The sequence below is a fragment of the Sorghum bicolor genome, chromosome 7 (assembly GCF_000003195.3).
Source record: "Sorghum bicolor cultivar BTx623 chromosome 7, Sorghum_bicolor_NCBIv3, whole genome shotgun sequence".
In the NCBI taxonomy this organism is placed as follows: Eukaryota; Viridiplantae; Streptophyta; class Magnoliopsida; order Poales; family Poaceae; genus Sorghum; species Sorghum bicolor.
Genome location: NC_012876.2, coordinates 6,046,466 through 6,066,752, shown reverse-complemented (window position 1 = coordinate 6,066,752; position 20,287 = coordinate 6,046,466). Strand labels below are relative to the sequence as shown.

Sequence of the window (20,287 nt, the reverse complement as noted above, 5' to 3'; positions counted from 1 at the left end):
GTCATAAATCAAACCAGTGGTATAGCCACAGGGTATGCCGGGTATGCACTGGCATACCCTGCAAAACTGGCGGCAAGTAATATATATATATACTATATAATATAGTGTATATGCTGTATTTGTAAAAAATAAAAATGAAAAAACATACTTAGACACCATCACATGATGACGGGAGGCCCATGTAACGAGGTCTACTCAACAAGTGAACCCATACGGTATATGCGCTCCGAGTCTCCAACTCTTTACACCATGTTTCAAATTCCTAATCTGAGCATGGAGCCTATGGAGGAACACGCCGCCTGCGCCTGATGCCCTTTCACCGGTAAGTCTCCATTCGCCCAGCTCTGAATTGGAGCCTTGGAGGATCACTGTCTAGTTCTGCAAGTTTCGTCTACGGTCACCATAATTAGGGCTTATTATCTTGATTCGTTATTTATACTTATTAGGCAAAATTTAATCTTTGCTCTTTTTCATTTTATAGAAAATTATTATATTTAGTATTTTAAATGATTATCTAGTCATTTTTATTGAGTGAGATATTATTTTAAGTTGATGAAGATGATATAGTCAAGACATTCATGTCCCTATGAAAGCATGGAATAAAGCAATGAGAAAAATAGCATGGTAAGTCTCTAGTACTATTTTATACCTATATTTGAACGAATTTGCCGAATCAAATTGCAAAATTTACAATTATTGTTACTGAATTGCTAGATGAATTTAGCGAATTGTATACGAAATTTTTTGGACGACATACCCTAAGATAAAATTCTAGATTCGCCACTGAATCATATATACTATATCAACTTTGACAAAAAAAAATTGTGAGCCTTGTGTGCAAATGAAATGGCTGTATCGTTGTCCCGTCTAGATTTTGTTGGAATAAATGGGATTGGCCCAATATAAATTCTAAAATTTCTATGAATAAATCTAAAAAGCCCATTCATGTAAGTGCAGAGAGTGGAGTAGGAATTCTTTAGTCTCACCTTTGCTTGTAGAAGTGGAAGTAGACATGCTTAAATATAGAAGTCTTCTCCACTTTCTCATTTCTAGTGAAAGAAGGAGAAAGGAAGTCGCATGCACTCACTTGCCCTCGCCTCACAGGACCAGGTTGAAGCGCGTGCAAAACCTGTGTGAATGGTCTACCAAAATTAGCTCCTTGCGTTGTGGGGGCATGACCTCTTTTTTTTTAAAAGACTAGGTAGTATGCCCGTGCGTTGCTACGGGATAACTAAAATTTTAAGCAAAAGACACACGGATCACACGATAAAATAATAATACTACGAAATTAAATACCGATGTTAAAGTGACATTTAATCCAAAAGACAAAGTTCGTAAAATCAAATTCAAAGCTCTGATGACTATAAATTCGAATTCCAATGTTGTTTGAATACAAATGACTTCACACATACTATCATCCCATAAATAGATTTTTACCTGAGTATGTTGAGGATTCCTTGTCTCTATTTTATAGTTCACATTCTATACAACTAACAGGAACATAAGAGAGAATATACACCAATATACTGGTATTTTTGTTTTCTTAAATACAAATGATAGCTCCATAACATATAATAGAGAAATATTAAACAAAATTAGTTTCAACTATTGTATAGGAAAATAAAAAGCATGATCTGAGTGCTTCTTATCTTCTGCCATCAACAATCACAAAGAAACAAACATGAGATTATATAGCAAGGGCATCCTGTAGAACAATGCTATGTCAAGGAATTTTCAGCAATTCCATTGCATACATGACATAACAAAAAAATAACAACAAACCTAATAAAAGATCTAAATAGAAGGCATGAACTGGATAGGTGGTGACGGGTGAACATGAAATTAACTTGATAATTTTGTAATATTTTTCAATTTCTTGAACATGTAATCCAATAAAAGTTAAAGGTTCATTATCACAGCTAAATTGCAAGGGGGTCATGTTACTGAATACTAATAAATAAATAAATAAATAAATAAATAATCCTAAAAGGTCAAGAAAATGTGGGAAGAACAATAGTATTTAGTAAATGTGAGGAAAAGAATAGAAGAAAGGCATAAACATATACAACTACAAGGGTGCTGATCCTAGCTCTCTACTCTGGAACAATGAACAGGAATCACATGACATAAGTTCATAATTCGAGTTCCTCCATATATGACATAATTCCCTTGTTCATATTGCAATCTAAATATACAGAAATAAAAAAAATGAAACCATGAATAGGAAAAGAAAAAGAATCATCAAGTAGTCATTGAAAATATCTCTAAAACTTTAGGCTCATGGCTGATATTGTAAAAAATAATTAAATTCTCACGGTTAACCAAACTTACAAATTAAGATAGAGCAACAATAAATAGCCCAAAGTGGTTTGTCAGATGCACACACTCTCTTAGCTCTATTTTGACAATACAATCAACTCCATCAGCACTGCCTAGGATTATACCCATGCGTTGAAACGGAAACAACAAAAAAACAAACGTGATAATTGCAGTTCTAGGAATGGTAGTCCCTTAGCAACCGCTCTTCTAGCATGAAAAGAAGTTTGTCCAGCAGGCCTTACACCAGACTGAAAACAGAATGCAGTGCAAATGTCAAATTGGAGTGTCATTACTAATTCTGATTTTGAAAACTGGCCACTCTACAATATGAGCCAACATAATTTCATATGTTTGCTTTCAGAATCAGAGCTAGTTTTTAACAAGATTACCAAGTTGTCGCCATCCTCATTCAATCTGAAATAAGCCATGATGACCATGGAGCTTCAAAAATTCATGCGGAGCACCATCTGAAAAGAGCCAAATAAAGTATCGAAAGTGAAATAGTTTATTAAAAATGCTAATAGATCCCGAATGGTCAGAGTGTTAAAAGCTTATCAGCAACTAATGATAAATTATTATTTGATCTTTAGTTGACATACGATGAAACACATATAAAAAATATATTTTACTTCATACTTAAGTTGTTTTCATGTTTGCAGAGAAGATTTCTCATCATATCTTTGATGCATGTGTTGTCAATCTTGTCATCTTCTAGTTTTCTATTACTTATTGGAAATTATTGGAAAACAACTGCTTATGTAAGGCATACCCACAAATACAAGTTATTGTGTTTCATTACTTATACAATACGAAAAATGAACAATGAACTGCTGACATATTATTTCACCTCTTTTATTAATAGCCTTATAGTGGTGAGGTCCCTATGAATCGCAAGGTCAATGACACCATTGAGTGTGCTGTACCATGTTTCCTTTTATTTTCATGTGTTTGGAGATTTGGAAGAGGAAGGATTGCATCTTCAACACTGGCTTGGTCTAGAGTGTGACCATCTCCTGCTTGCCGTTATTGCCAGGCTTCTACTCGAATTCCGGTTAATTCTTTAAATGTGATAAATTTTTGTTTTCCTGAAATTAAAATTTAGAAGCAATATAAATTAATATATCACTTGCAAAATGTGGGATCATACCACCATCGAAGTAATGACCACATATAATGCAGTAGCACACAAGTTTGCTGGCTCTTCTCATATGCCTATCAAAAGTAGGGTTCAATTTCACCTAAGGAAGAAAGAAAATAAAACATGACTGTACATGTGTGAATCTGAAGCTTGATGCAAAATGTTGGTTTTGATTGGTGACCTCAGTACATAGTATCTATTATTATTACTACACCTACACCAATTGAAGTTCTAAATCCACTGCTAATAAGTGAATTTCCAGAAAGAAGATCACACATGTTTCTCAATTCATGGCATAAAATTTGTTGAAACTTGAATATTTATATATTTGGAGAGCTCAAGTTATACCTAAACACAACTTGGATATTTGCTGAATCTTCAATATTTTTATATCTGGCGTGATTGAAAATCTAAAAGCTATATGATCAGGTAATAGACAACATGCATCGAACAATAGTCCAGACGCCTAATATCCCAACTCTCAACCCATAAGCATCGATGGTTTGGGAATCTCTGAGTTTGAATAATAGTTCAGGCACATAATAGTATCTCAAATCCAACCCATAAGCATTAATGGTTTGGGACTCACCCGAGAGAGTGGATCGAGTAGGCTGCGGCTGCAACACGACACTTTGCTACATAGTGAGGATTCATACTTCTGCAAAACAACTCCAAGATCTCTGCTCTTCCAAAAGCCAGCAGGATAGAGTTTGGAAAGCAATTGCAGGCGTCCATGGCAAAATGAAACGGGTCCCTCCATCGCCATCAATCTGTCGTGTGGCCATACTATGGACTCAACAATAATGGTCAGGCTGTGCATCATTTAAACAGAAGGCAATCATTTTTCTCTAAGTCATCATCCTCTAATTTTTGGTGCAAAATTTAAAAAGGATAAATTCACAGCAGAATAGGTTGATCTATTTGGAACACGTAAGTTAGGAAGAATACTGAACTGTAATTAGAAAAAAAATGAATGCTTCTAAGACAAAGCTGGCATTGGCACTAACATAATTGAGCACCCCATGTCCAATGTGAAATCAGGACAAGTTCATCTCATAACCATGCATAAAAACATGCTAAATATATATATATATATATATATATATGAAGCATGAATTAAAACGACCATAGCGGCATAGCGCTAAAGCTAATTTCATGGAAAATTAGAAGCTGAATGACACTCATGGAAAATTAAAAGCAGAATGACACCCTTGTTGACATAGTTGAAAATAAACTGATGTATGTATTCATAGGGAGAATAAGCAAGCTGCCAGTCATAACTTCCATATCTCAATGCCCAGGGCATGAAGATGAACACAAAGAGATCATCTATATATGTTGCAGGAAAGCGACTATTTATATCATTTTCTCAAATCTATGGACCAGCTAGATTTTTTAATTTTCCAGTCATGTCAAATTTCATGGCCAATCAATGAATATCATGTCTTATGGTCATCGTTTTACTCTGAAACATGCTAAAGAGAATATGTTAACTTTGCATAAACTCCATTATCCTGCAGTGTAAATTTAAACCCAAATTCATCAAATTAATAAAAAATTACTTCAGTTAAAAACACATTGATGTGAATTAACAGAGATTGAGCATCTTTTAAGTAGTTAGTGCAGACGTAAGTGCAAACACATATTGACAATCAACTCGTAAAGAGACAAATAGCAGTATCTCATCTGCAGTTCTGCACAGGCGCCAAATCGAAGGAGAGCGTGCATCGCTATCCATCTGGGCACAGATGCAACATCCTCCTTCCAGATCAGGCAAATACATGTATATGAGTTCTAGAAACAATAAAATACGGCTCAACTTGTGATCGAATGAGTAGCAAATCTGAGGCTTACGTACCAGCGCTTGGCCTCGGGCTCGTCGGCATCGCTCTGCTGCAACCCGTTCATCGTCGCCGAAGGCCGTACTCCTCCACAAGGGCAGACCTACGGTGGCACGGACGACCGACGACAGTGGCCATGCGTGGCGGCGTGAGTTGCCGGTGGGGCTGGCTTGGTGGCCCAGGAGGCGCCTTGGGGACCTGCAGCGACCCAAATTGATTTATAAGTTCCTGTTCTTCAATAATTCCCCAAATTCCCCAAATGCAAACTGTGCCAAAAAATTTCTCCAAATCCAATTAGATCTAGGAGAGAGCAGCTCGTATCGGACCTTGGCCGGGTCGCCACCAGAGGACTCGGAGCCGAGCCGCACCAGGATCTGCGCGGGGTCGGAATGCTCCAAGCCGGGCGCGTCCTCGCGGTCGCGCGATTCACCCGCTCGCTGCTCCTCTGCGCGCACGGACTGCGAGCCCGCGAAGCTCCAATCGGGGCCGAGCCGCTCGCACGTCGGGGCCAGGCCTCCGCGTTGCGACGACACCGTGCGCCTCCACTGGGCGGGCCGCGCGCGCCCTCCACGTCGTTCGCCGAGGCCGGGAGCCACGGGACCTACCGCAAGGCCGCGCGCACGCCCGCAAGCCAGCTGCCGGCTGAGCGCAGCCGGGGGAGCGAACCGATGGCGCACGACGGCGATCCGCACGGCGGCGATCCTAGCAAGACGCAGGCGCAGGCGAAGGTGCCGAGCGGGATGCGGATCAGGAGCAAGACGCAGGCGCAGGCGGGGCGGCGATCCGCACGGCGGCGATCCCAGCAGGTGCCGAGCGGGATGCGGATCAGGTGGCGGATCAGGAGGAAGACGCAGGCGGATCTGGGAGGGGTGGCAGGTGACCACGACGGTGGTTTCTTTCCTTGAGTGAGTTTGTTTCTTTTTTTCGTTGCAAGAGAGAGAGTCGGGCGGGATGCGGAGGGAGGCGTCGCAGGAGGCAGGACGAAAAACGATAGGGTAAAATGTCGTACCAAAACGGTGTCCATCTTTTAGTCTTTTTAGTTGTAGGAGAAGACTGTGAAGCAAAGCTCCCCACTAAATTTAACCTCCACCTAAAATTCGTTCCTACGGAGAATCGAACCTAGAGCTCCCCAGTAAAGTTAACCTCTGGCCTTGTTTAGTTCCGAAAAGTGAAAACTTTTCGGAACTGTAGCACTTTCGTTTGTTTGTGACAAATATTATCCAATTATGGACTAACTAGAATCAAAAGATTCGTCTCGTAATTTACAGCTAAACTGTGTAATTAGTTTTTATTTTCGTCTATATTTAGTGTTTCATGCATGTGTCATAAGATTCGATGTGACGGGGAATCTTGAAAACTTTTTGGTTTTCAGGGTGAACTAAACAAGGCCATACATGAGCCAAGGATTTAGTTTAGGGCTTCACTGCATTTATATGCATACAAGAGTTGGAGGTGGCTGGAGTAGGCCTTAGTGGGCTTGTTACTAACTGAGTCATGCTGGGCGGGCCAGCATGCCGTGCCAAGAGAGGAGCCCAGAGAAAAGAAATTTATGAGTCTAGTGTGCAAATGAAATGGCTGATTGTCGTCCCATACTGATTTTATTGGAATAAATGGGATTGGCCCAATAGAAGTTCCAAAATTTCCGTGAAGAACATTACGTGGAAAACGATTTATAGGAACGTCAGCTTTTATTTGTAGGGGCGGTTCTATCACCAGAAACCCCTATAGTGAGTATTTTAGGATCCACTATAGCAGCCGCCCCTACAAAAACAGCTTTTGTTACGAACCACCCCTATAAATGGACACCATTTGTAGGGGCGGTTGAATATAGGGGCGGCTCTATATTGAGCCACCCCTATAAATAAAAGACGAATATTAAAAATTAGGTACTCAAAATCAAATTTATAAAACGGCCTCAGATGGAGAAATGACTAAATCAAAGGTTGTAGATCTTGAAAAGTTATGAAGCTTTGATGTTTATTACTTTTGTATTTGAATTCATTTGATGCTTCAAATTGTTGTTTGAAATTTAATTTCAAATTGTTGATGAACACTTATTTCTCTTTTCAATCTGTGGCTAAAACTTGTAACTAGTCTTTCTCCCTCATACTAGCTCCAAATTTAATGGTTTTTTTCTAAAATTTTCTAAAATAATGGTGTTTCAAGATATTGTGTTCTTACTATAATTTGTTTGGTCATCTTTTCTTGTGTACATTACAAAATTTGAATTTACAAAAATAGCAACTTCGAACAACATTTTGAAACATCAAACTATTTCGGCTAAAAAAAGTCATGAACATAAAAGTTGTATAACTTATCAAGATGTATAATTTTTTTGTCATATTTTTCATATAATAAAGTAAAAGTAACATTATTCATAAATCCTACATCTCTCTTGTAGTGTTTATGAACCTACAAGAGAAATATATAAGATATCTAAGATTTGTGAACAATGTTACTAGGACTATGTTGGATAAACAAATGATCAAAATTAAAAATGTAGATCTTGAGCAATTATGAAATTTTGTAGTTGGTAACTTTTTGATTTGAGATCATCTTACTTATCATGCAAAATTTGTAACACCCAAAAAAATTTGATTTCAGATAAATAGGATTTAATTTGATTTATTTGAGTATTTTTGTGAGCATTTAATCTAGCACCTAAATAATTTTTGTGGAAATTAAAATTTATCATAAGCTTAGAAACATGTTGGTGCATTCATGCTGAAGCATATTTAATTCTGTGCTGTTTGCCTATTGGTTTAAATTTATTTGATTTAAATTCTATTTGGGAAATATTTTAGAAAAGGAAATAGAAAAAAAAACAAAAGTCAGCAGAAGCAGCGGCTAGCCAGCCCAGCTCGCAGCCCAGCAGCACGCCAGGCCGCGTGCGCCTCTCCCCCGCACCGCAGCGGCCCAACTTCTACCAAAAGGGATAAAGACGTATCGGTCAAGGAAGATCGATCTACTAAACGCATTTTAAAAACTTTGCTTACTCTCAACACACAAAGGAGCAACAAGCAACATTACATCAAATCTTATGCACCAGCATATATGCACAACAACATTGTTAAACCCTTTTTTTAAAAAAAATATTTTCCTATGTTTTCATGAGCACAAAAATACAAAATAAATTATTTTAGCTCTATTTTTAAAGAAGCAAAATTTAGGGTGTTACACTATCAAGAATAAGTATCTCTTGCCTAGGATTGATGACTTATTTGATCAGCTAAGAGGTGTTGTGTGTTCTCTAAAATTGAGTTATCATGAGTTGAAGATCCGCAATTCAGATATACAAAGACAGCTTTCACAACAAGGTATGGGTTGTATGAGTATACAGTTATGTCTTTTGGTTTGACCAATGCACCAGTTTACTTCATGTATATGATGAATAAAGTATTTATGGAGTATCTTGATAAGTTTATGGTGTATTTATTGATGATATATTGGTATTCTCTAAAACATAGGAAGAACATGCTGAACATCTAAGATTGGTCTTACAGAAACTTAGAGAACATAAGCTGTATGCTAAGCGTAATAAATGTGAGTTTTGGTTGGAAGAAGTTTCTTTTCTTGGTCATGTTGTCTCTAATGGTGGAATTACAGTGGATCCTAGTAAGGTGAAGGATGTGCTGAATTGGAAGCCACCAACAGATGTAAGTGAGATTCGTAGCTTTCTTGGTCTAGCTGGTAATTATCGTAGATTCATTGAAGGGTTCTCAAAACTTGCAAAGCCTATGACTGCTCTGTTAGAGAAGAATGCAAAGTTTGTATGGTCTGATAAATGTCAAGCTAGTTTTAAGGAATTTAAGAAGAGGTTGACTACTGCACCTGTGTTGGTATTGCCAGATCTGAGCAAGAGTTTCTCTATTTATTGTGATGCTTTTCGTCTGGGATTGGGTTGTGTTCTTATGCAAGAAGGTAGAGTGGTAGCCTATGCATCTAGACAGTTGAGAAAACATGAACTGAATTATCCTACTCATGATTTGGAGTTAGCAGCTGTGGTTCATGCACTAAAGATTTGGAGACACTATTTGATTGGGCACAAGAGTGACATATATACTGATCATAAGAGTTTGAAATATATCTTCACCCAGACAGATCTGAATTTGAGGCAACGTAGATGGTTGGAGCTGATAAAGGATTATGATTTGGAAGTGCATTATCATCCTAGAAAGGCAAACATCATAGCTAATGCACTTAGCAGAAACAAATATGCTAATGAGCTTCGGGCGACACCTGAATTTGAGGAGTTGTGTGCTGAATTTGCATATTTGAACTTGGGAATTGTAGTGAATGCTATGGAAATTGAGGTCACTCCTACTCTAGAAGAAGAGATATTGAAAGGACAGTTGGAGGATGAAAAACTAAAGGAGATAGCACAGAATGTGGTGCTAGGTAAAGCACCAGGATTCAGAATAGATGATAATGGTGTACTATGGTTTGGAAAAATGATATGTGTTCTAGAAGTGAAGGCTATTCATGATATGATTCTGAGAGAGGCTCATGAGTCAGCTTATTTTATTCATTCTGGTAGCACTAAGATGTATCTAGATCTAAAACAGAAGTACTGGTGGTATGGTTTGAAAAGAGATGTGGCTGAGTATGTTGCCTTGTGTGATACTTGTTAGCGAGTGAAAGCTGAACACCAGAGGCCAGCTGGACTATTGCAACCAATGAAGATTCCTGAATGGAAGTGGGAAGAAGTAGGCATGGATTTCATAGTGGGATTGCCTCGTACACAGAGAGGATATAATTCAATATGGGTAATAGTGGATAGATTGACTAAAGTTGCTCACTTCTTGCCAGTCAAAACCGCTGATTCCGGAGCTCGATTAGCAGAATTGTATACAGAGAGGATAGTTTGTTTGCATGGAGTGCCTAAGAAGATTGTATCTGATAGGAAAACTCAGTTCACCTCCACTTTTTGGAAGAAAGTGCATGATCTTTGGGAACAAAACTGAATTTTAGTACAGCCTATCATCCTCAGACAGATGGACAGACAGAGAGGATCAACCAGATACTAGAAGATATGTTGAGAGCTGGTGTATTGCAGTATGAAACCAGTTGGGATAAGAGTTTTCCATATGCAGAGTTTTCTTACAACAATAGTTATTAGCAAAGTCTTAAGATGCCACCGTTTGAGGCATTATATGGTCGTAAGTGTAGAACACCTTTGTTTTGGAATCAAACCGGAGAGACACAGGTGTTTGGTCCAGACGTGCTGAGGCATGCAGAACAATAAATACGAATCAGTCGGGATAATCTGAGAGTTGCTCAGTCGCGTCAGAAAAGCTATGCAGATACACGTAGGAGAGAACTAGCTTTCGAGGAAGGTGACTATGTCTATCTGAAAGTGTCACCTATGCGGAGTGTGAAGAGGTTTAATATAAAAGGAAAGCTAGCTCCAAGGTATGTTGGTCCGTTTAAAGTTTTACAAAGGTGTAGAGAAGTGGCTTATCAGCTAGAGTTGCCTGAAAATTTATCTGGTGTATATGATGTGTTCCATGTATCACAACTTAAGAAGTGTTTGCGAGTACCAGAAGAGCAAATACCTTTAGAAGAGCTTTCTGTTAAAGGTGATCTCACATATGAAGAGTATCCGGTTAAAATATTGGAAACAGCTGAGAGAGTTACTGGAAGTCGGATTATTAGAATGTGCAAAGTGCAATGGAATCGGTATTTCGAAGCAGAGGTAACTTGGGAAAGAGAGGACGATCTGAGAAAATCATATTCATATTTGTTCGAGTAAGCACTGCTCAATCTCGAGGACGAGATTCTTTTAAGGGGTAGAGTTTGTAACACCCAAAAAAATTGATTTCAGATAAATAGGATTTATTTTGATTTATTTGAGTATTTTTGTGAGCATTTAATCTAGCACCTAAATAATTTTTATGGAAATTAAAATTTATCATAAGCTTAGAAACATGCTGGTGCATTCATGCTGAAGCATATTTAATTATGTGCTGTTTGCTTTTTGGTTTGAATTTATTTGATTCAAATTCTATTTGGGAAATGCTTTAGAAAAGGAAATAGAAAAAAAAGAAAAGCCAGCGGCACCCAACCTGCGGCCCAAGTTGTGCCCCCGCACCGCAGCGGCCCAACCTGTGGCCCAAGCTGTGCAGCAAGGCGCGCCTCCTCTCCCTCCTTCCACCGCTGGCGACCGGACCCCACCATCTTCTCCCACCGACAGCTCGGGCCTGCGTGACAGCCTCCCCTTCCCATCTTCTTCCCCAGAGCTTTTTACCTGTATGCCATTATAAAAGATTGACCAAACTAGGAGGCCACTAAAAAGTTGTTTCGCACCGCTGTGCCCAACTTCATCTTCGACTATACCCGTGTGCCATTCCGTTCACATTCCGTTCGTTTTGTAACGTTTAAAGGGTCTGACACGTGGGTCCTGGGTAGAAAAATGTCCTTCTTGCCCTTCCAGTACACAGACCACACGCTGCCGTGCTCGTGCTGCTCTCCCTGGCCGCTGACGTCGTGGGCTCGCCAACGTGGATGTGCTCCCAGTGCTCTGTGGCACGGCAAGCGAGGCCCATGGGGCGCTCGGAGCTGCACTGGAGCTGCAGACGCTGCGGCTCCTGCTCGCTGACTGCGCCCGGAAGGCGGCGTGCGATCGGTGCTCGCGGCTGTTCCCAGCAAGAAAAAAAAACAAAGCTATTTGAATCCTGTGATCCTGTCAGGACGGAAGAAAGGTACGTATTGTAATCCTGTGATCCTGTGAGTACGGAACGTTTTGCATTTTAAGACCTTGTTTAGTTCACCCGAAATTCAAAAAGTTTTTAAGATTTCCTGTCACAACGAATCTTGCGGCACACAAATGAAGCATTAAATATAGACGAAAATAAAAACTAATCACACAGTTTGACTGTAAATCGCGAGACAAATCTTTTAACTCTAGTTAGTCTATAATTGGACAATATTTACCACAAACAAACGAAAGTGCTACAGTAACGAAATCCAAAAAAATTTCACATCTAAACAAGGCCTAAGACCGGAAGTTGGCAAAAATTTTGCATTTTGGAAACTATAGCACTTTCGTTTGTTTGTGACAAATATTATCTAATCATAGACTAATTAGGGTCAAAAGATTCATCTCGCGGTTTACAGACAAACTGTGTAATTAGTTTTTGCTTTCGTCTAAATTTAATACTCCATGTATGTGCCGCAAATTCGATGTGACAAAAAATCTTGAAATTTTTTAGAACTAAACCAGGCCTAAAAACCTTCGAGCAGCAGGCGGCAGCGTGCGGGCGCAGGTGGACGCACAGCCCAGAATCTGCACGGATCACGGGGCCTCTATTCTGAGTACCAACCCTTTTGTTTGTTTCAACATGAAAAAAACAAAAAATTGTCATATTGTGATTCATTTAGTGCAAAAAAATTTACAAAATTTTTTAGATTTTTCATCAAATCGAATCTTTAGACGCATGTATAGAGCATTAAATATAGACGAAAATAAAAATTAATTACATAGTTCACTCATAATTTGTTAGACGAATCTTTTGAACCTAGTTAAGTCATGATTATTTGTCAAATATAAATAAAATTGCTACCGCGTCCATTTTGCAAAAAAAAAACTAAACAAGGTCTAATATGGTCTTTTTTTGTTTTGTCACACAAGGGAAAAAATCACTGAGATAATTAATTAATTTGACTAAGCACCAGAGGAAGGAAGAAAACTGGCAGACGGTGGCACTGAGGAAAAGAAGATTTTGTTGTCGAGACCAATTGGCCTAGGGGCATTCAAGTCAAATGCCAGACCACTTAACTGTCGTTAGACTTCAAAATGGACGGAATGGCATACGGGTATAGCCGAAGATGAAGTTGGGCACAGCGGTGCGAAACAACTTTTTAATGGCCTCCTGGTTTGGTCGATTTTTCATAATGGCATACAGGTAAAAACCTCTCTTCCCCAGTTCGGTACCGAGTCGGACTCTCTCTCCCCGAAGGTAATATATCCGATTTCACCGAGATTTTTTGCGTGTGGAGATCGAAACCACTCCAATAAAGCCCCAGGAACCTTCCCCCGCACCTCTTTTCCCCCACCCGAGCGTTATTTCTAAGCCCTAGCCGCCACGAGCGTGAGTTTCGGATCTCCCCGAGCAAAGCTCCATCCGCCGCCGAGGCACGCCCTCCCTGCTCCCTCTTAGCTCACGTAAAGTGTTGTGGTGAGTTCGCAAAGTTCTCCGCTACCCTCTGGTGGTCTTATTTTGGTGTTTGGCGTTCGAGAACGACCAACACGCGAGCTCCGGCGAGGGTCGCTCATGGCGCCGCCGCGGGGAGCACTCCTCCGGCGAGGTGGCCGTTTTCTTCCCTGCGCAATCTCAGCCGTAGGATGTGAAACCGAGCGCCCAGATTAGAAGATAACCTTTCGCTGCGCAAATTGTTAAAGAGCCCCTGGGAAACTCGTGATTAGAACCCGCGGTCCTTGGCGCCCACTGGAAAGCACGTTTCGCTGTGTGGAAGGCGTATTCTCGTCGGTTAGAGCCGAAATACGTTTTCTAATAATTACAAGATTGCCACTCGAAGTATTTTGGTCATAAAATGCTCATTTTACATCCGATTTGGTCTATTCAAATTACGTTAGGTTCGTTTTTGCGAGCTCTACCTGTTAGTACCTCTGTATCCTTAGTTTATAACTTTTTAGTTTCTTGATACTATTTAATTAATTATTATTCTATAGGAAATCTTAGAAAATTCATAACCTCTCCGTTTTAATTCCGATTTGCGTGATCTTTACGTTTGTGTGATCGTAGCACCGTGTAGAATATTTTTATAAACTTTTATCTTTGATTTACCACTGTTTGGTGTATTGTTCTAATTATAGTTTGTTTGCCTTGTGTATGATTGTCCATTGGATTGCGTGTTGTTGATTGATGTTTGGGAATAGACGGTGAGCAATACGTTGGTGATTAAGGGCAATCTTTTGACGACCAGCAGGAGTTCTAGGAAAGCTTTGATGAAGGTAAGTATAACTTGGGACTATCCTTGTTACCTACACACTTTTAATACAATATATCATATGCATGTGTCCACCTTGATGACCTTAGCAAAATCATAGATGTTTGTTATCTGAATTCCTTGTTACCTATTTGGATATGCATTTGGGTAGTTCTTGCTAGTGCTTGATTATTAATCTATGATCTTGTAACATGAATATTTGGATATACAATAAACAATAAAATAAGCTTTCTAGCAACTTGAACATAAAGGGTGGAAATAACTCTGGCTTCTGCTAGATTGATCTTGACCCTCCATAAGGACTTATCCCTTGGCAAAAGCTGTGACAATTCGTACAACTATGTGGGCTATATGGCTCTAGTTTTAGCTCGGTATGAGGACCTTTTTCTAGCTTGTTAGCGGTTGCCTTAAATGGCGTAAGAATGGCTAGACATGTTGGGTATAGTGTGGCCTTTGTCCGTGTGTATAGGCTGCGGGTTATGTGCCATGGAAGGGGGCTCTATATCTGCCTGCTGAGTGAATCTAATGGCCCTAACTTGTTAGACAAAACCTTTGAAAGTCTTCGTAGTGATCCCCGCCGACCTCCCTAGGAAGGAGGTTAAGAGACTTGCAACCTCGGGCGAAAGGGTAAATCACGACTCATGGGTAAAGATGTGTACAACCTCTGCAGAGTGTTAAATCTAGTATACTAACCGTGCCCACGGATACGGGCGGCCCGGAAAACTGACGGAATAGATGGACACTGATGAACATGATTAACAATGATAAATGATGGTTTATTATGTTGTTTATATGTGTTATTCTTAATTCTTGTATACATTGATCATGTGGTTATGAGATTTAGTTATGCTACCTTGACATTTGCTATCTAAATATAATTATGCTATCTACATATAAAAGCTAAATACAGTCAAACCAGTGTCAGTTTTTTGAGCCTCATGAACCCCTGGTTATACTTGTTGAGTACGATATGTGCTCACTCTTGCAATTTCCCAACACCCCAGGTTATGCAAATGATGATGGTTGGAGTGAGGACTACCGTTATGAGTACTAGGCTTGGAGTCAACCAGTCTGTGTCTCTGTGTGGTGCTTCCGTCGAGAGTATCTTTATTTGTTTAAGACTATGTAATAACTATTATTCCGCTATGTAATAAACACTGCAATGGTACATTTGAGATTTGTCTACTTATGTGTCTAACTGTTTCTGGGGCACATATGAGTCTTTTATGCATCCTATTTTGTTCTTAAAATATGGGTGTGACAAAACTACCTTTGAATTTTTAAAATCTAAAATTTCAATTTTTCAAATGACCTTGGATAGAAAAACAACCAAAATAAAAATTATAGATCTCAAAAAGTTATAAAACTTTGTAGTTGATATTTTTTATTTAAAATCATCTTGTCATGCAAAACTATGTTTGAATGTTTTAAATTTGAAATTTAAATTTTGTAAACAACCTCAGATGGTGAAACTACCTAAATAAAAGTCGCAGATCTCAAAACATTATGTCATTTGAAAACGTGCGAGGACGAGGTCAACAAAATTAGATTTTTTTTATGATTTATTATAATTTTGGATTCAGCTGAACTAAATAAAAAGGAAAAAGATAAACCACTGCCATGTAGCAAAACCCACCGTTGAAAACCACAGTGAGTGGTTATTTGAACGGTTTAAGAAAGTTCTCAGGGTAAAACGTCTAGTTTCAAAGTTCAGGGGTTAAAACTTACGAGAGAGATGCAGATTTTGTGAACAACATTACTATAGCTTTGTCATTCATTGAACGAATAAATAATTAAAATAAATTTGTAGATCTTAAGAAGTTATATAACTTTGTAGTATAGAGTAAAAAACTTTTTATTTGAATTAATTTACTACTTTAAAATGTGCTTTGCATGAATTATTTGCTATGTGTAAAAAACACTCGGCAAAGAATTCTTTACCAAGTATTTTTACACTCGATAAAGAAGTTCTTTGCGGAGTGTTTTTTTCGTTAAATGTTTTTTATTTAGCACTCGGTAAAAAGCTATCCACAAAATACTTGGCAAAACATCTCGACAAAGTACTCCATCCGTCCTAAAAAGAGTGTCGTTTTAGGTTTTCGTGCCAAAAGTTTGACTCGATTTAAAAAACAATACGTGCAATATTTATATCTTTAAATAAATTTATTAAAAAACTAGACTTAAAGATATTTCCAATGATACTAATTATGTACTATAAATTTTTATATTTTTTACTATATATTTTATTAAAGTTATTTCTCGGAAAGCGTAAATGACACTTATTTTGGGACGGAGGGGTAGCTCGCATGGTGTAAGGCCAGCTTCAATGCATAGTTTTATGGTAAGTTACGAAGACTATAAACTAGGTAACCGAGCTACATGAGTTTAATAGAGATGAAACTCCTCTCTCATCTGATGAAACCCCTTCATTTAATGATCCTGTCAAATCAGTAATTTTGTTTATATAACATCTTATTTAATGTGTATGACATTTTTATAAAATATGCATTGAGACTAGGGTCTTGTTTAGTTAAAAAAATTTCGGATTTCGGCACTGTAGTATTTTTGTTTTTATTTGACAAATATTATCCAATTATGGACTAACTAGGCTCATTAGATTTATCTCGTGATTTACAAGCAAACTGTGCAATTAGTTTTTATTTTTATCTGTATCTAATGCTTTATGTATGTGCTTCAAAATTTGATGCAACGGAGAATCTTGAAAAGTTTTTGGCTTTGGGTGAAGTAAACGAGGCCTAGCCTAATGCCTCCATTTCTGTTCGTTTTGAGATGTCACTGTCACATAGAATCTCGTGCGCATTAAATTTCCTCTGACTCGATCTCCAATATTTGAGAAATCTCATGCACATTAAATTTACTCCAAGCTGATCTCCGATTCTCGCTTTGATATCACGTGTTCGGTCGGATATCATGTAGTATACGGCACTAGCAGTACTGTGTACTTGTACGTCTTAATGTCTCATGTACTATATATACAATATATACACATATACATCCTTGCACTGCACGCGGAAGTCAATATAATATAATGCCAGCCATGAGTTGATAATGTCAACGAGCATTGCTTACAAAATAGTAATAGACCTGTCAATATATCAGTTAGCGATCATTTATACTAATAATTACTGGAAGAAGCTCTATCTCCACTATTGAAAGTGAAGTTTCAGAGAACCTTACACGAGTCTGTTCGTTTGAGCTTATCTACCGAATATACTAACTATTTAGTAGTGTTTTTTATAATAAATTAGCAAATATTACTTTCAACCATGACTTTTCATTCAAGTGCACAAACTCTAGTAGAGGAGATGATGGCGCAGCCTGCCAAGCATGTCAGGACACTAGTAGAGAGAAGCTCTTATAGACAGTTCGTAAGCTATTTCTACATGCGTTTCTAAGAACCGCCAGCGCTAGGGACTAGTAGAAATGGATCTTTCCACTGGTTGTTACCTAAGAACTGTCTATGAAAATCGATTTCCACAGGTGGTTCTGCTAAGACAACTAATGGAAATTGATTTCCACTGGCGGTTGGCTTAAGCCAACGGTAGTGATGATTTTTCCAAATTTTCCCACTTCTTTTAATAATTTCCCACCAAACCCTATTCTATATACATATTTATATTGAAACTAATAAACCCTATTAGATCATGTCAACTATAGCAACATACAATTTAATTATGTCATACATTTACGTACATCAAAGTTTATGCTCACAAACATAAAGTTAAACATATACACATTACACATTATATACATAGTTTCCACCAGCTCTAATAATCATCTCGACTAAGGTTTAGTCTACTAATCTTTATTAGCGCTCTATAGTCTGATCAGCTAAGATGCGGGTAGCATCATCATGATATTTCAATGGAATGACTTCTTTTAAGATGAATGTACACAGGTACTTAATTAACTATATTGTATAAAGTACCTTGGGTCATGTACTTCACCTTTTTTACATCATATTTCTAGAAAGAAAGATTAAAAATATCATATATTTATTACACTTGATCATACATTTGCAACTTCAATGGCAGAACTACATAAATAACTATTACTTATATTATCTTAGAAGGGTTACTCATGTATCGTCCGTTCTCTCTCATGAAGTCGCACACGTAGAGAAAGGTATCAATATCTATGACATAAAATGAGTATCCTATGAAAATATATTATATGGTAAATCTAATGGTATTAATTTGGTACTATAAATCTTAGTATTTTTTCTATAAATTCAGTCAAACTTTTAAAAGTTTGACTTAGGACATCTCTAGAAGTTGAAGCTTTCATACATAGAGTAGAAAATTTTTCATTTGAATTAATCTATACTTCAAATGTGCTTTGAATAAATTATTTATTGAGTGTAAAAAACATTTGGCAAAGACACTAGTACAAAGAAGCTCTAAACTGGCGGTGGAATTTAATTTTTACACGCGGTTTCAATTAAAGAACGCCTGTAAAAATAAATTAGCGGGCCCAACTCAAAAACCGCCTGTGAAAATCAATTTTCACAGGCGGTTTTCCTAACAAAACCGCCTGTAAAAATCATGTATTTCTATAGGCGGTTCTCCTAAGAAACCGCCTGTAAAAAATTTCTACAAGCGGTTTCTTAAGAAATCCGCCTGTAGAAATAATTTGAAATTGATTTTTTTGAGTTTTTCAAATGACCTTGTTTGAAAAAACCATCAAAATAAAAGTTGTAGATCTCAAAAAGTTATGAAACTTTGTAGTTGATAATTTTTTCATTTGAAATCATCTTGTCGTCGAAAACTACGTTTGAATTTCTTAAATTTAAAATTCAAATTTTGTAAATGACCTCGGATGGAGAAACTACCGATATAAAAGTTGTAGATCTTGAAAAGTTATGAAACTTTGTAGTTGATAACTTTTCCATTGGAATCCGTTTAGGGCCTGAAATAATCAATATATCCTCGGTTTAGGATAATATATGGAGAACTAAACTCTAATATTGACACAATTGAGTGATAGGTGGAGTGGTAGAGGAGGCTACGCGCAAGGGCAAGGTCTCAGGTTTGAATCCCACCGGCTGCGAAGCATATGATTTTACGCGAAAAAAGCGGGCGATTAGCCAGTGGGCCTTCCCTCTAATTAAAATCTTTTTTTCTATTTTTAAAAGTCGATTTTGTATTTTCTATAAAAAGGTTTCTACAGGCGGGTGGCATAATTGAACCGCCTGTAGAAATGGATTTCTACAGGCGGTCGGTTCATATAACTGAACCGCATGTAGAAATGAATTTCTACATGCGGTTCTCAGTTATCTGTCTGTGGAAAAGTTTATTTCCACAGGCCAACAGCGCAGACGGTTCGTCAATCCGCCTGTAGAAAGGGGTTGCGAACCGTCTGTATATTATCTCTGTGTACTAGTGAGAAGCTCTTTGTCGAGTGCCAAAAATAACACTCGACAAAGAGCTTTTTGCCAAGTGTTTTTATACTAAATAAAGAAGCTTTTTGTCGAGTGTATTTCTGTTAAGTGTTTTTTATTTGGAAACAGTAAAATGCTATGTGAAAAAATATTTGGCAAAACATCTAGCACTCGACAACATAGCACGCCATGCTGTGATTCCTCCCTTTCTATTCCTTTTGAGATGCCACTGTCATGTAGAATCTCGTGCACATTCAATTTCCTCCGACTCGATCTCCAATATTGAGAATCTGGTGCACATAAAATTTTCTGACTCGATCTCCAATATTTGATTCTCGCTTTGGGCCAGGTTTAGTTCATCCAAAGACCAAAAACTTTTCAAGATTTTCTGTCAAATCGAATCTTGGAGCACATGCATAGACAAAAACAAAAACTAATTACACAGTTTGCCTATAAATCACTAGATGGATCTTTTCAACCTATTTAGTCTATGGTTGGATAATATTTATCAAATAAAAATAAAAATACTACAGTACCAAAATCCAAAATCTTTTTAGAACTAAATAAGACCTTGATATTTATCATGTGTTCGGCCGGGAAATCTTGTACGGTACCAGC

General features: G+C 38.0%; 1 protein-coding gene and 1 long non-coding RNA gene across 5 annotated transcripts; both read right to left on the bottom strand.

Moving 5' to 3' along the window:
- Positions 18 to 5,363, bottom strand: LOC110436751. Of its 4 annotated transcripts, none has more exons than XR_002454574.1 (6): positions 5,316 to 5,363; positions 4,047 to 4,269; positions 3,167 to 3,404; positions 2,709 to 2,786; positions 987 to 2,567; positions 18 to 391 (listed from the first exon to the last, which is right to left on the bottom strand). It is a non-coding gene; the product is annotated as an uncharacterized LOC110436751 (long non-coding RNA). The 4 variants fall into 4 exon arrangements; XR_002454575.1 differs by lacking the exon at positions 5,316 to 5,363 and adding an exon at positions 3,467 to 3,531 and having other exon boundaries at positions 4,047 to 4,542; XR_002454572.1 differs by lacking the exon at positions 5,316 to 5,363 and having other exon boundaries at positions 4,047 to 4,542.
- Positions 5,362 to 11,843, bottom strand: LOC110437196. The gene is made up of 4 exons (XM_021465547.1): positions 11,741 to 11,843; positions 11,404 to 11,545; positions 5,625 to 6,198; positions 5,362 to 5,496 (listed from the first exon to the last, which is right to left on the bottom strand). The coding sequence occupies exons 1-4, from the start codon at positions 11,841 to 11,843 to the stop codon at positions 5,362 to 5,364; spliced, it is 954 nt and encodes a 317-aa protein (XP_021321222.1).